Source organism: Mustelus asterias, chromosome 10, assembly GCF_964213995.1.
Source record: "Mustelus asterias chromosome 10, sMusAst1.hap1.1, whole genome shotgun sequence".
In the NCBI taxonomy this organism is placed as follows: Eukaryota; Metazoa; Chordata; class Chondrichthyes; order Carcharhiniformes; family Triakidae; genus Mustelus; species Mustelus asterias.
This window is the reverse complement of record NC_135810.1, coordinates 1,239,310-1,253,029: the sequence shown is the minus strand read 5'-3', so window position 1 is coordinate 1,253,029 and position 13,720 is coordinate 1,239,310. Positions and strand designations below refer to the sequence as shown.

Here is a 13,720-nt window from a genome sequence, read left to right as displayed (position 1 = left end):
GTCAAGAAGGGAAACATAGAAAATAGGAGCAAGAGGAGGCCACTCGGCCCTTCGCACCTGCTCTGCCATTCACTCTGATCATCCAACTCAGTAACCTGATCCTGCCTGTCTCCCCCATACCCTTTGATCCCCTTCGTCTGCTGTGCAATATCTAACTACTTCTGTTTTGGCTTCAACAAGCATCATGTTTCTCTGTGTGGCGTGTTCTGGGTATCTTGTCAACGGGAATCCTGAATGTGGCCTTGTGGTGAGTGTCCCTTTAAGGGCAGCACTGCAGAGTGAGGGTCTGTCTCTGCCTCGGAGCCTTACTCACCATTGGGTGATTCCACACCCTGAATCTCCATTGGTCACCCAAGCCAAGTGACCTTTACTCTGCAGTGCTGCCCTTAAAGGGACAATCACCACACATCTCAAAGACAATCTCCCAAGTATGGCAGGACTCGTCAAGTGGATTGCTGGCTCGAGCATGTTGGCAGGATGGAAGATGTTTGCTAACTGAAGGGTTTTCTGCGTGGCGAGGAAGACGGAGCCAGAAAAGCAGCAGCACCCCCATCAACCCCATCCCCTCACCCCCACTCCCACCAACCCCACCCCCTCACCCCCGCACCCCACTCCCACCCTCACCAACCCCAACCCCTCACCCCACCCTCACCCCCACCAACCCCACTCCCCCCCCGCACCCCCAACTCCCATCAACCCCACCCACTCACCCCACCCGGCCCAGCCTCCCCCACCCCCCTCACCCCCAACCCTCTTCAGCCTCCAGTGAAACGATACAACCCTAAGGAATTTGTTCTAAATCCATCAGCTTACACAGAGTGAAGGAAACCAACAATAGTATAAATAATATTAATGCTATTAGTAATATTCATAATAATATTACCAGCAATATCGTTTATATTAATGCTATAGGTAATATGGATCACATTAATAATGCCATCAGCAATATGGATAATGTTAATGAATTCAGTAATATCAATAATATCGATTATATCCTCGGGTTCGAGTGGAATCCTTTACCTTTGGTCCTGGAGGTCCAGGGATACCTGGAGGGCCCTACAACAACAACAACAAAACAAAACAGACTTTATAATAGCAGTGTGCATTTATATAGCGTCTTTAATGTACTAAAATATCCCAAGGTGCGGCACAGGAGATTTTATCAAGTTCACACCAATCAATATGAGGCCACATTAGGTACAAGTGACCACAATCTGGGCCAAATGGAGATGTTTTGTGCGGACATTTTAAAGGAGGAGAGAGAGAGATAGAAACAGAGAAACAGAGAAAATAGGAGCTGGAGTAAGCAATTCGACCCTTTGAGCCTCCTCCACCATTCAACATTATTATTGCTGATTCTCTATCTCAATGCCATACTTCCACACTCTCCCCATACCCCTCGATACCTTTAGAATCTAGAAATCTATCTGTTTCCTTCCTAAGTATATTCAGGGATTTGGCCTCCACAGCTTTCTGTGGTAGAGACTTCCACAGGTTCACCACATAGAAATCATAGAAACCCTACAGTGCAGAAGGAGGCCATTTGGCCCATCGAGTCTGCACTGACCACAATCCCACCCAGGCCCTACCCCCACATATTTACCCGCTAATCCCACTAACCTACGCATCTCAGGACTCTAAGGGGCAATTTTTTTTTAACCTGGCCAATCAACCTAACCCGCACATCTTTGGACTGTGGGAGGAAACCGGAGCACCCGGAGGAAACCCACGCAGACACGAGGAGAATGTGCAAACTCCACACAGACAGTGACCCGAGCCGGGAATCGAACCCAGGACCCTGGAGCTGTAAAGCAGCAGTGCTAACCACTGTGCTACCATACCACCTTCTGAATGAAGAAATTTCTCCTCATCTCAGCCCTAAATGGCCAACCCTGCATCCTGACACTGTGTCCCCTCGATCTAGACACCCCCTGAAGCTCTCCCCCACTGTCAGAGGGAACAACGTACCTGTATCCAGTCTGTCCAGCCCTGACATGTCATCAACAAACTTGGAAATATTACTTTTGGTTCCCTGATCCAAATCATTGATGTATATTGTGAATAGCTGGGGCCCAACCACTGGTCCTGTGGGAACCCCTAGTCACCACCTGCCCCTTTGAAAAAGACCCATTTATTCCTACTCTCTGTTTCCTGTTTACTAACCAAATCTCAATTCATGCCAATATATTATCTCCAATTCTATGTATTTTAATTTTGATTCTAACCTTTGATGTGGGACTTTATCAAAGGCTTTCTGAAAATCCAAATGCACCACCTCCACTGGTCCTCCCTTATCTATCTACTAGTTATGCCCTCAAAAAAACATCAGTTCGTTTGTTAAATAAAATTTCCCTTTCATAAATCCATGTTGACTTTGTCCAATCCCATTGACATGTTATAAATGTCCTGTTGTGCATTCTTTATAATAGACTCCAGTATTTCCTCTATTCCTGGTGTTGGGCTAACCACTCTGTAATTCCCTGTTTTCTCCCTCCCTCCATTTTTAAATAGCGGCGTTACATTTGCCATCTCCAATCTGCCGGGACTGTTCCAGAATCTACAGAATTTTGGAAGATGACAACCAACACATCCACTATTTCTGCGACCACTCCCTTTCGCACCCTGGGATGTAGATTGTCAGACTCGAGGCATTTATCAGCTTTCGATCCCATTAATTTCTCCAGCATCATTTATTTGGAGATATTGAGGGAATTCCTGTGCAGGGAGCTGAGGAAAAGGTGAACAGAAGGAAGTCGTTATCACATTCTCGATCTCGTGACTACAGTGTAAAAACTAAGTTTGTGAGATTTCAGCACCAATGTGGAGCGTCATTCACTGGATCTATGCAGTCGACCCACTGGACCTGTGCATCGGATCCACTGGATCTGTATATCAAATCCATTGGATCTATGTATCAGATCCACTGCGTCTGTGCATTGGATCCACTGGATCTGTGCATTGGATCTACTGGATCTGTGCATCAGATTCACTGGATCTGTGTATTGAATCCACTGGATTTGAGTATTGGATCCACTGGATCTGTACATCAGATCCACTGGATCTGTGAACCAGATCCACTGTATCTGTGCATTGGATCCACTGGATCTGTATATCGAATCCACTGAATCTGGGATTTGGATCCACTGGATCTGTGTATTGGACCCACTAGGTCTGGGAATCTGATCTATCTGAATTGTTCCAAAGACCTGTCCTTGCAGCTTCTCCCCAGCAGGGGGATTTTCTCTCCTGCATCTTCATTTCTCCGCTCAAACCAGATTATTCCTGAGAAAGAAAGTTTTGGGCTGGGGAAAAGCTGGGATTTGGGATTATGGAGGGAGCACAGATACAAACCTGGCTGTGATTCCTGCCTCCAGCCCAACCTCACAACAAACCAGATCACTGAGGATCAGGCAAACTACAGCACAACCTGAAACACCAGGAAATGCAGCAGGTGATTGGCCATTGCTGCTGGAGCATCACCGAATGGCATTCCCCTGTGGAATGGGAAGATCCCATTGATCTGGGAACAAGCAGGGGAGATCTCCACAACGTCCTGGGGGGATCCTCGGGTAGAGGAGGAATAATAGGTTCCCTCCAACAGCCTGTGTCTCAGTCAGCACTTTCACATCTCTGCCTCATGGCTGGACAATAACACTCAGAAACTGAAGACCGAAAGGAGAAACGTGGATCTAACACGGATCAATATTTTCCCGATGTGGAAATATCTTTAGCTACACGTTCCCCAGTGAAAACCCTCAGCACTGTTCCCTGGAAAGCCGGGAGTCTGTTTGCCATGTGGAGCCTGCGCTGTTATTCAGGTCCCTGGGTAATCCATCCACAAAATAATCTGATCAGAAAGTCCTCCTTCTCATTGGAATTCGGAACAAAGACCCGATGCCCAAAGGGAACCATTCCTGAGGAGTCATCTTTGGATCAAGTGTTGACAGCATGGAGAGAAACTGACTTCCCGGTGGATTTCCGATCAGTGATCCAGGTTGGATAGGCTCCCCACTGGCACTGTAGCCAACCAATCAGCTCCTTCAAAGATAATCAAACAGTTCACCATTTCCTGATCTCGAATTGGACACTGGGTGATGTGATCTCTCCTCTCTCCCTCTCCCTGTGTCACCAGAACCAACGTGCCCATACCAGATTCAACCACAAACCACTCGGCGATGGAAATAAGAGACTCACCGAAGAGCCAGGATAGCCGGGTGGACCAATGGGGCCGACGGTTCCAGGAATCCCCAGCGCACCCTGTGGTTAAAAGAGACAAAATGTCTGAGCACTGAGGAGGTGAGGGGAGATGGTCAGATATTGGCTGGTAGGATGGATGTTTCCAGAAATACTCAGAGACCAAAACTCACCTCTAGTCCCGGGGGTCCAGGGAATCCTCGCTCTCCCTTCAACACTGAAACCCCGATGATATCACCTGGGTCTCCCTGTTTTAAACAAAATCATCAAAAGATTAGTGGACCTGAAGTGAACTTTTACCTTCAATGTAGACACGAAACATAAATCTGAAGGATGGTGAGATCTTGGAGATGGAGCAGAGGAGATTCACCAGGAGAAGTTGGAAATATTCCCTTTGGAGCAGGGAGGTTAAGGGAGAGATTACAGAGATGCTCAAAATCACAGAGGGTTTTGATAGAGTAAATAAGGAGAGACGGTTCCCAAGGCAGGAGAGTCAATAACCAGAGATTTAAGGGCCGGAATTTTCTAGCCATTCGCGCCGGCGGGATTCTCCAGTCCCGCTGCACTGAACACAGATGTGGCTGAACGCCAAATTCCCCATCCTCACTTGCAGGAATATTAACTGGAATATTCTGGCCAAAATAATTGGTAAAAGAAGCAGAGGGGGAGATGAGGATAATTTATTTGACACACAGCGAGTTGTTGTGATCTGGAAGGTGCTGCCTGAAAGGGCGGTGGAAGCAGGTTCAATAATAACTTTCAGAAGGGAATTGGGTAAATACTTCAAGTGGAAATATTTTGCCAGGCTGTGGGGGAAAAGCAGGGAATGGGATTAATTGGATAGAACCAATATAGAATGAGGGGATGAATGGCCTCCTTCATTGCTGAAAGATTCTATAACCTCCCCTCGGTTATGTAAACTGCAGAGTTAGATTGTTTGGAAGGAGTCACAGCCTCTGTTACACACAATCGCACCGGCTTTACATACAGCCTGACTCTGGGGTCTTTCAGAATGTCGGGAAGGAACCAGAGGCAAATTCAGGTCAAAGAGTGAGGAGAATGTGGAACTCCCCATCGCTGGGAGCAGCTGAGGGGAACATGCCTGCATTTATCAATTCATAAAACACAATAAACATCAGAGTCTGATGATTGGTGTCTGGGTGATCGCATCGAGGGATATGGACAGAAGATAGGGAGAGGTATCTGACTGAATGGTGGAGCAGGATTAAAGGGCAGAATGGCCTTGTCCTATCCCTCTGGATTGTGCAATGATGAGTTCTCTGTGGGAAGCCTGCACATGATGGGAACATGGATGAGAGAATGAGGGGGAAGGCGGAGGGAGAAATTATTCCTGATTGGTTCCTCACACACGAATTTTAAACAAAAACTGGCAAGCGTGATTGCTTTTTACCTTGTTCCCTGAAATTCCGGGTTGTCCCTGGAAAACAATATTGCAGCATTGTGAAAATAACACTCACGCACTCTGTACTCCCCCCCATACCCCCCACAGCCCCCATCCACCCCCCACCCCCCCACACCCCCTTATCCACTCCCCCACATCCCCCATCTACACCATCACACCCCCAAACCCCCCATTCACCACCCCATACCCCCCACCTCCTCCATCCACCCCCATACCCCCCATCCCCTCCATCCACCCCCCACACCCCCCAAACCCCCAACCCAGTACCCACACATCCCCCCGCCCCACCACCACCGCTCCCACCCCCACACCCCCGCACACCCTCACACCCCCCCCACCCACCTCACCCCCAATCTCCCCACCAGAAATCTCAAATGACAAAGTAAGCCGGAGCTGGCAGCAACTTACTGGAGTTCCTTGAAAACCTGGTAATCCAGGGGGTCCCAGCGGCCCTCGCTCACCCTAAACAAAACACAACATTCCACACTCATCAATCTCCATCCATCTTAAAAACATCTTACCAATCAGAGACTGGCTCAGCTCTCCCCGAAAATTATCTTCATTCAAGAGTTCAAAACCAAAAAGAGAGTGGGATTAGACTGGGTGGGATATTAAAGGGTGCGGGGAGTGAGGGGGAGAGTGGGATTAGACTGGGTGGGATATTAAACAATGCAGGGGGTGAGGGGGAGAGTGGGATTAGACTGTGTGGGATATTAAAGGGTGTGGGGAGTGAGGGGGAGAGTGGGATTAGACTGCGTGGGATATTAAACAATGCAGGGGGTGAGGGGGAGAGTGGGATTAGACTGTGTGGGATATTAAAGGGTGTGGGGAGTGAGGGGGAGAGTGGGATTAGACTGGGTGGGATATTAAAGGGTGTGGGGAGTGAGGGGGAGAGTGGGATTAGACTGGGTGGGATATTAAAGGGTGCAGGGAGTGAGCGGGAGAGTGGGATTAGACTGGGTGGGATATTAAAGGGTGTGGGGAGTGAGCGGGAGAGTGGGATTAGACTGGGTGGGATATTAAAGGGTGCGGGGAGTGAGGGGGAGAGTGGGATTAGACTGGGTGGGGTATTAAAGGGTGTGGGGAGTGAGCGGGAGAGTGGGATTAGACTGGGTGGGGTATTAAAGGGTGTGGGGAGTGAGCGGGAGAGTGGGATTAGACTGGGTGGGATATTAAAGGGTGTGGGGAGTGAGCGGGAGAGTGGGATTAGACTGGGTGGGATATTAAAGGGTGTGGGGAGTGAGCGGGAGAGTGGGATTAGACTGGGTGGGATATTAAATGCAAATGAGGCGCCACTGTTTAAAAAAAGAGGTAAACAAAAGGCGGGTAACTATAGGCCGGTTAGCCTCACTTCTGTCGTGAGGAAAATACTTGGATCTATCATAAAGGAAGAAATAGCGAGACATCTGGATATAAATTGTCCCATTGGGAAGACGCAGCATGGGTTCATGAAGGGAAGGTCATGTTTGACTAATTTGGTGGAACCTTTGAGAACATTACAAGTGCAGTGGACAATGGGGAACCTGTGGATGTGGTGCATCTGGATTTCCAGAAGGCATTTGACAAGGTGCCGCACCAAAGACTGCTACATAAGATAAAGGTGCACAGTGTTACGGGTAATGTATTAGCATGGATAGAGGATTGGTTAACTAACAGAAAGCAAAGAGTGGGAGTAAATGGATGTTTTTCTGGTTGGCGATCAGTGACTAGTGGTGTGCCTCAGGGATCAGTGTTGGGACCGCAAGTGTTTACGATTTACATAGATGATTTGGAGTTGGGGACCAAGTGTAGTGTGCCAAAATTCGCAGATGACACTAAGATGAGTGGCAGAGCAAAGTGTGCAGAGGATGTTGAAAGTCTGCAAAGGGATATCGATAGTCTAAGTGAGTGGGCGAGGGTCTGGCAGATGGAGTACAATGTTGGTAAATGTGAGGTCATCCATTTTGGTAGGAATAACAGCAAAATGGACTATTATTTAAATGGTAAAAAATTGCAGCATGCTGCTGTGCAGAGGGACCTGGGTGTCCTTGTGCAGGAATCTCAAGGAGTTGGTTTGCAGGTGCAGCAGGTAATTAAGAAGGTAAATGTAATTTTGTCCTTCATTGCTAGAGGGATGGAGTTTAAAAACAGCGAGGTTATGTTGCAGCTGTATAAGGTGCTGGTGAGGCCACATCTGTAATACTGTATACAGTTTTGGTCTCCTTACTTGAGAAAGGATATACTGGCACTGGAGGGGATGCAGAGGAGGGAGATTCACTAGGTTGATTCCGGAGTTGAGAGGGTTGGCTTATGAGGAGAGACTGAGTAGACTGGGGCTATACTCATTGGAATTCAGAAGAATGAGGGGAGATCTTATAGAAACATATAAGATTATGAAGGGAATAGATAAGATAGAAGCAGGGAAGTTGTTTCCACTGGCGGGTGAAACTAGAACTAGGGGGCATAGCCCCAAAATAAGGGGAAGCAGATTTAGGACTGAGTTGAGGAGGAACTTCTTCACACAAAGCATCAGTAGTAAATGCGCCTAGTTTGGGGGCGTTTAAGAGATCCGTAGATAGGTTCATGGACGAAAAGAAATTGGTTTAGGTTGGAGGGTCACAGTTTTTTTTTTAACTGGTCGGTGCAACATCGTGGGCCGAAGGGCCTGTTCTGCGCTGTAATGTTCTATGTTCTATGTTCTATGTTCAAAGGGTTGTGAATCTGTGGAATTCCCTGCCCAGTGAAGCAGTTGAGGCTACCTCATTGAATGTTTTTAAGGCAAGGATAGATACATTTTTGAACAGTAAAGGAATTAAGGGTTATGGTGAGCGGGCGGGTAAGTGGAGCTGAGTCCACAAAAAGATCAGCCATGATCTTATTGAATGGCGGAGCAGGCTCGAGGGGCCAGATGGCCTACTCCTGCTCCTAGTTCTTATGTTCTTATGTTAAAGGGTGCGGGGAGTGAGGGGGAGAGTGGGATTAGACTGGGTGGGATAGTAATCCTGGAACTCTCTCCCTAACAGCACTGTGGGTGTACCTACAGCAAATGGACTGCAGCGGGTTCAAGAAGGCAGCTCACCACCACTTTCTCAAGGCAATTAGGGATGGGCAATAAATGCTGGCCTGGCTAGTGACCGAGGGAGGGGGAGGTGATGGCCCAGTGGTATTATGGCCAGACTATTAACCCAGAAACTCAGCCAATGTTCTGGGTAGCCGGGTTCAAATCCCACCAAGGCAGATGGCGGAATTTAAATTCAATAAAAAGAATCTGGAATTATGAATCTGCTGCTGACCATGGAACCATTGTCGATTGTCGGAAAAACCCCTCTGGTTCACTCAAGGGTGACTGGGAATGGGCAGTAAATGCTGGCCAGCCAGAGACACCCATGTCCATCGAAAAAATGAAAGAACATGATGGGAGGAGCGATTCGGAGGGTGGTGAATCATACTTGCTTGGGTTAGACGGGTTGAATGGCCGTGTTCTGTGCTGGAACATTCTATAAAGTTGCATCAAACCCAATTGAAACCAAAGCTTACCTTTGTCCCGTTACACCCAGGGATTCCTGCAGTTCCGGGTGGTCCATCTTGTCCTGGTAAACCCTGTGAATGAGGAAACCTGTCAGTGAGTGTCTGGCTGGGAGTGCTCCGTGTCTGCAGGGTGAGTAACGGGAGGTATTATACTTACCGGTAACCCTGGGGTCCCAGGAAAGCCTGGAGAACCAGCTGGACCCTGTGAGTGAAGATTAATGATAAAACACTCGTTAATAAAGTTCTTCAGACATAGGGAACTTTCCCAGTTATTTTCTTTTTATCATCGACCCCAAAGCTGACGTCTCTCCTTTCTTCTTGTCTAAAATGTGGAATGGAATCACTTTGGGCTTTTCCCCAACATTCTGTGGTAACTTTACTGTCAGAGCGCTGGACAACCTGGATGGAAAGCTGTTATCATTCATAGAGCACTGCTCCAGCTGGGGCACTCAGCCCAATATGGGCACCACACTTAAAGAAGGATCAAGAACTCGGAGACGGTGTGGGGGGAGATTTACCAGAACGTTCCCAGGGTTGAGAGTTAATGCGGAGAGACTGGAGCAGAGAAAGATAAAGGCAGGTTCAAACCCACCCCAAAACCCCCCATAAACCCACCCCAAACTCCCCATAAACCCACCCCAAAGCCCAAAGCCCGGGGTTCAAAACCCCCCAAAACAAACCCCAAAAACCCACTGCAAAACCCACCCCAACACCCCCTAAACCCACCCCAAAACCCTCCAAAAACCCATCCCAAAACTCGCCCCAAAACCCGCCCCAAAATCCACCCCAAAACCCACCCCAAAATCCACCCCAAAAACATACCGCAAGACCCATCCCGAAACCCACTCCAAAACACCCCCAAAACCCACCCAAACCCAACCCAAACCCCCCAAAACCCACCTCAAAAGCCCCTCGAAACACACCCCAAAACCCACCTCAAAACTCCTCCCTAAACCCACCCCAAAACCCACCTCAAAATCCACCCCAACCCCCCCTAAACCCACCCCAAAACCCACCTCAAAATCCACCCCAAACCCCCCTAAACCCACCCCAAAATCCCCCCAAAACCCTCCCCAAAACCCTCCCCAAAACCCACCCCAAAACCCCTCCCCAAAGTCACACCAAAACCCCTCCCCAAGCCCTCCCAAAACCCACCCCAAAACCCCTCCCCAAACCCACGCCAAAACCCACCCCAAAACCCCTCCCCAAACCCATGCCAAAACCCACCCCAAAACCCCTCCCCAAATCCTTCCTAAACCCACCCCAAAACCCTCCCCAAAACCCACCTCAAAACCCACCCCAAAACCCACCCCAAACTCCCCCTAAACCCACCCCAAAACCCACCCTAAAACCCACCACAGAACCTCCCCAAAACCCACCCCAAAACCCACCCTCAACCCCCCTAAACCCACCCCAAAACCCACCCCCAACCCCCCTAAACCCACCCCAAAACCCACCCTAAAACACACCCCAGAACCTCCCCAAAAGCCACCCCAAAACCCACCATAAAACCCACCCCAAAACCCACCCCAAACCCCCCTAAACCCACCCCAAAACCCACGCTCAACCCACCCTAAACCCACCCCAAAACCCACCCCAAATCCCACCCCAAAACCCACCCAAAACACCCCCAAAATCCACCCCAAAACCCACCCCAAAAGCCCCCATAATCGACCCCAAAACACCCCCAAAACCCACACCAAAACCAGCCCCAAAGCCCCCCAATCACCCACCCCAAAACCCTCCAAAAACCTGCCCCAAAACCCCCCAAACCCCACCTAAAACCCACCCAAAAACCCACCCCAAAGCCGACCCAAAATCCCCCGAAACCCTCCCAAAACCCACCCAAAATCCCCCAAAACCTACACAAAACCCACCCCAAAACCCACCCAAACCTCCCCAAAGCCCACCCCAAATCCCGTCCCAAAACCCCGCCATCACCCACCCAAAACCCTTCAAAAACCTGCCCGAAAACCCCCAAACCCCGCCTAAAACCCACCCAAAACCCCCCAAAACCCTCCGAAAACCCACCCCAAAACCCACCGAAACCCTCCAAAACCCCCCCAAAACCTGCCCCAAAACCCCCCCAAAACCCACCCCAAAACGCACCCAAACCCCGCCCCAGAACCCGCCCCAAAACACACCCCAATACCCCCCAAAAGCTACTCAACACCCGCCCCCAACACCTGCCTTCAACACCCAATGCCCACCCCCAACTCCCGCCCCAACCCCCGCCCCCAACAACCGCCCCGCCCCCAACAACCGCCCTCAACACCCAACACCCCCACCCCCAACGCCCACCCCAACGGCCAGCACCCAACACCCGCCCCCAACACCCAACAACCACCCCCAAACACCTGCTCCCAACACCCGCCCCAACCCCCTCCCCAAACACCCACCCCCAACACCTGCGCCCAACACCTAACCCCAACACCCACCCCCAACATCCACCCCAACACCCACCCCCGACACCCGCCTCCAACACCAGCCCCCAGCACCCCCCCAACACCCGCCCCCAACACCCGCCCTCAAGACCCAACACCTGCCCCCAACACCCAACATCCGCCCCCAACACCCACCCCCAACACCCACCCCCAACACCCACCCCCAACACCCGTCCCCAACACCCACCCCCAACACCCGTCCCCAACACCCACCCCCAACACCCAACACCCACCCCCAACACCCAAAACCCGTCCACAACATCCAACACCCGTCCCCAACACCCAATACCCGCCCCCAACATCCAACACCCGCCCCCAACACCCAACACCCGCCCCCAACACCCAACATCCGCCCCCAACACCCACCCCCAACACCCGTCCCCAACACCCAATACCCGCCCCCAACACCCAACACCCACCCCCAACACCAAAACCCGCTGTGGCTGTCGGGGTGAGGGATGGTAACGGACGCCGTGCTGATGAGTGTGTGTCAGAATGTGTCCGTGTGTTTGTATGTTTGAGCTTGCAGATGAAATGCATGTTTATACGTGTGCACATATGAGTGTGTGAGTGTGCGTGTGTGTGTGTTTGTCAGTGAGTGTGAGTGTGTGTGTGTCAGTGTGTTAGTGTGAGAGTGTGTGTGTGTATGTGTGTGTGTATGTGTGTCAGTGTGTGTGTGTGTGTCAGTGTGTGTGTGTGTCTGTGTGTGTGTGTTAGTGTGAGAGTGTGTGTGTGAGTGTGTGTGTGTGTATGTGTGTGTGTGTAAATGTGTGTGTGTGAGTGTGTGTGTGTGTCAGTGTGTGTGTGTCAATGTGTGTGTCAATGTGTGTGTCAGTGTGAGAGTGTGAGAGTGTGTGCGTGTGAGTGTGTGCGTGTGTGCGTGTGAGTGTGTGTGTGTGTGTCAGTGTGTGTGTGTCAATGTGTGTGTCAATGTGTGTGTCAGTGTGAGAGTGTGAGAGTGTGTGAGAGTGCATGAGAGTGTGTGTGTGTGTGTATGAGTGTATCCGTGTGTGAGCTTCAGTGTGTGAATGTGTGTGTATCAATGTGTGAGTGTGTGCATGTGTGTGTATCTGTCAGCATGTGAGTGTGAGAGTGTGTGTGTGAGAGTGTGTGTGTGAGAGTCTGTGTATGTGTCAGTGTGAGAGTGTGTGAGTGTGTGTGTGTATATGTGTCAGTGTGAGAGTGTGTGTGTATGTGTCAGTGTGTGAGTGTGTGTGTGTGTGAGTGTGTGTGTATGTGTCAGTGTGAGAGTGAGTGAGTGTGTGTGTATGTGTCAGTGTGTGTGTGTGTGTGTGTCAGTGTATGAGTGTGAGAGTGTGTGTGAGAGTGTGTGTGAGCGTGTGTGTGTGTGTGTGAGTGTGTCAGTGAGTGTCAGTGTGAGTGTGAGTGTTAATGTGAGTGTGTGAGTGTGAGTGTGTGTGTGTGTGAGTGTGAGTGTGTGTGAGTGTGTGTGTGTGTGTGAGTGTGTCAGTGAGTGTCAGTGTGAGTGGGAGTGAGTGTGTGAGTGTGTCAGTGAGTGTCAGTGTGTGTGTGTGTCAGTGTGAGTGTGAGTGTGTGAGTGTCAGTGTGAGTGTGAGTGTGTGTGAGAGTGTGAGTGTGAGTGTGTGAGTGTGTGTGAGTGTGTGTGTGTGTGTGTGTGTGAGTGTGTCAGTGAGTGTCAGTGTGAGTGGGAGTGAGTGTGTGAGTGTGTCAGTGAGTGTCAGTGTGAGTGTGTCAGTGAGTGTCAGTGTGAGTGTGTGAGTGTGTGTGTGTGTGTGAGTGTGAGTGTGTCAGTGAGTGTCAGTGTGAGTGGGAGTGAGTGTGTGAGTGTGTCAGTGAGTGTCAGTGTGTGTGTGTGTCAGTGAGTGTCAGTGTGAGTGTGAGTGTGAGTGAGTGAGTGTGAGTGTCAGTGTGTGTGTGTGCGTGAGTGAATGTGTCAGTGTTAGTGTGAGAGTGAGTGTGTCAGTGAGTGTCAGTGTGTGTGTGAGTATGAGTGTGAGTGTGTCAGTGAGTGTCAGTGTGAGTGTGTCAGTGAGTGTCAGTGTGAGTGTGTGCGTGAGTGTCAGTGTGTGAGTGTCAGTGTGAGTGAGTGTGAGAGTGTGTGTGAGTGAGTGTGAGTGTGTGAGTGAGTGTGAGTGTGTGTCAGTGTGTGTGTGAGTGAGTGAGTGTGTCA

General features: G+C 50.1%; 1 protein-coding gene across 1 annotated transcript in view; it reads right to left on the bottom strand.

The window, feature by feature from the left end:
* LOC144499490 (uncharacterized) overlaps window positions 1–13,720 on the bottom strand; it is a 201,429-nt gene that overhangs the window by 85,858 nt on the left and 101,851 nt on the right. The window contains exons 5-11 of the mRNA XM_078221483.1: window positions 9,282–9,326; window positions 9,134–9,196; window positions 6,026–6,079; window positions 5,606–5,632; window positions 4,368–4,442; window positions 4,195–4,257; window positions 1,021–1,056 (exon numbers count right to left, since the gene is read on the bottom strand). Coding sequence (XP_078077609.1) covers window positions 1,021–1,056; window positions 4,195–4,257; window positions 4,368–4,442; window positions 5,606–5,632; window positions 6,026–6,079; window positions 9,134–9,196; window positions 9,282–9,326 — 363 coding nt within the window. The remainder of the gene's footprint in view (window positions 1–1,020; window positions 1,057–4,194; window positions 4,258–4,367; window positions 4,443–5,605; window positions 5,633–6,025; window positions 6,080–9,133; window positions 9,197–9,281; window positions 9,327–13,720) is intronic.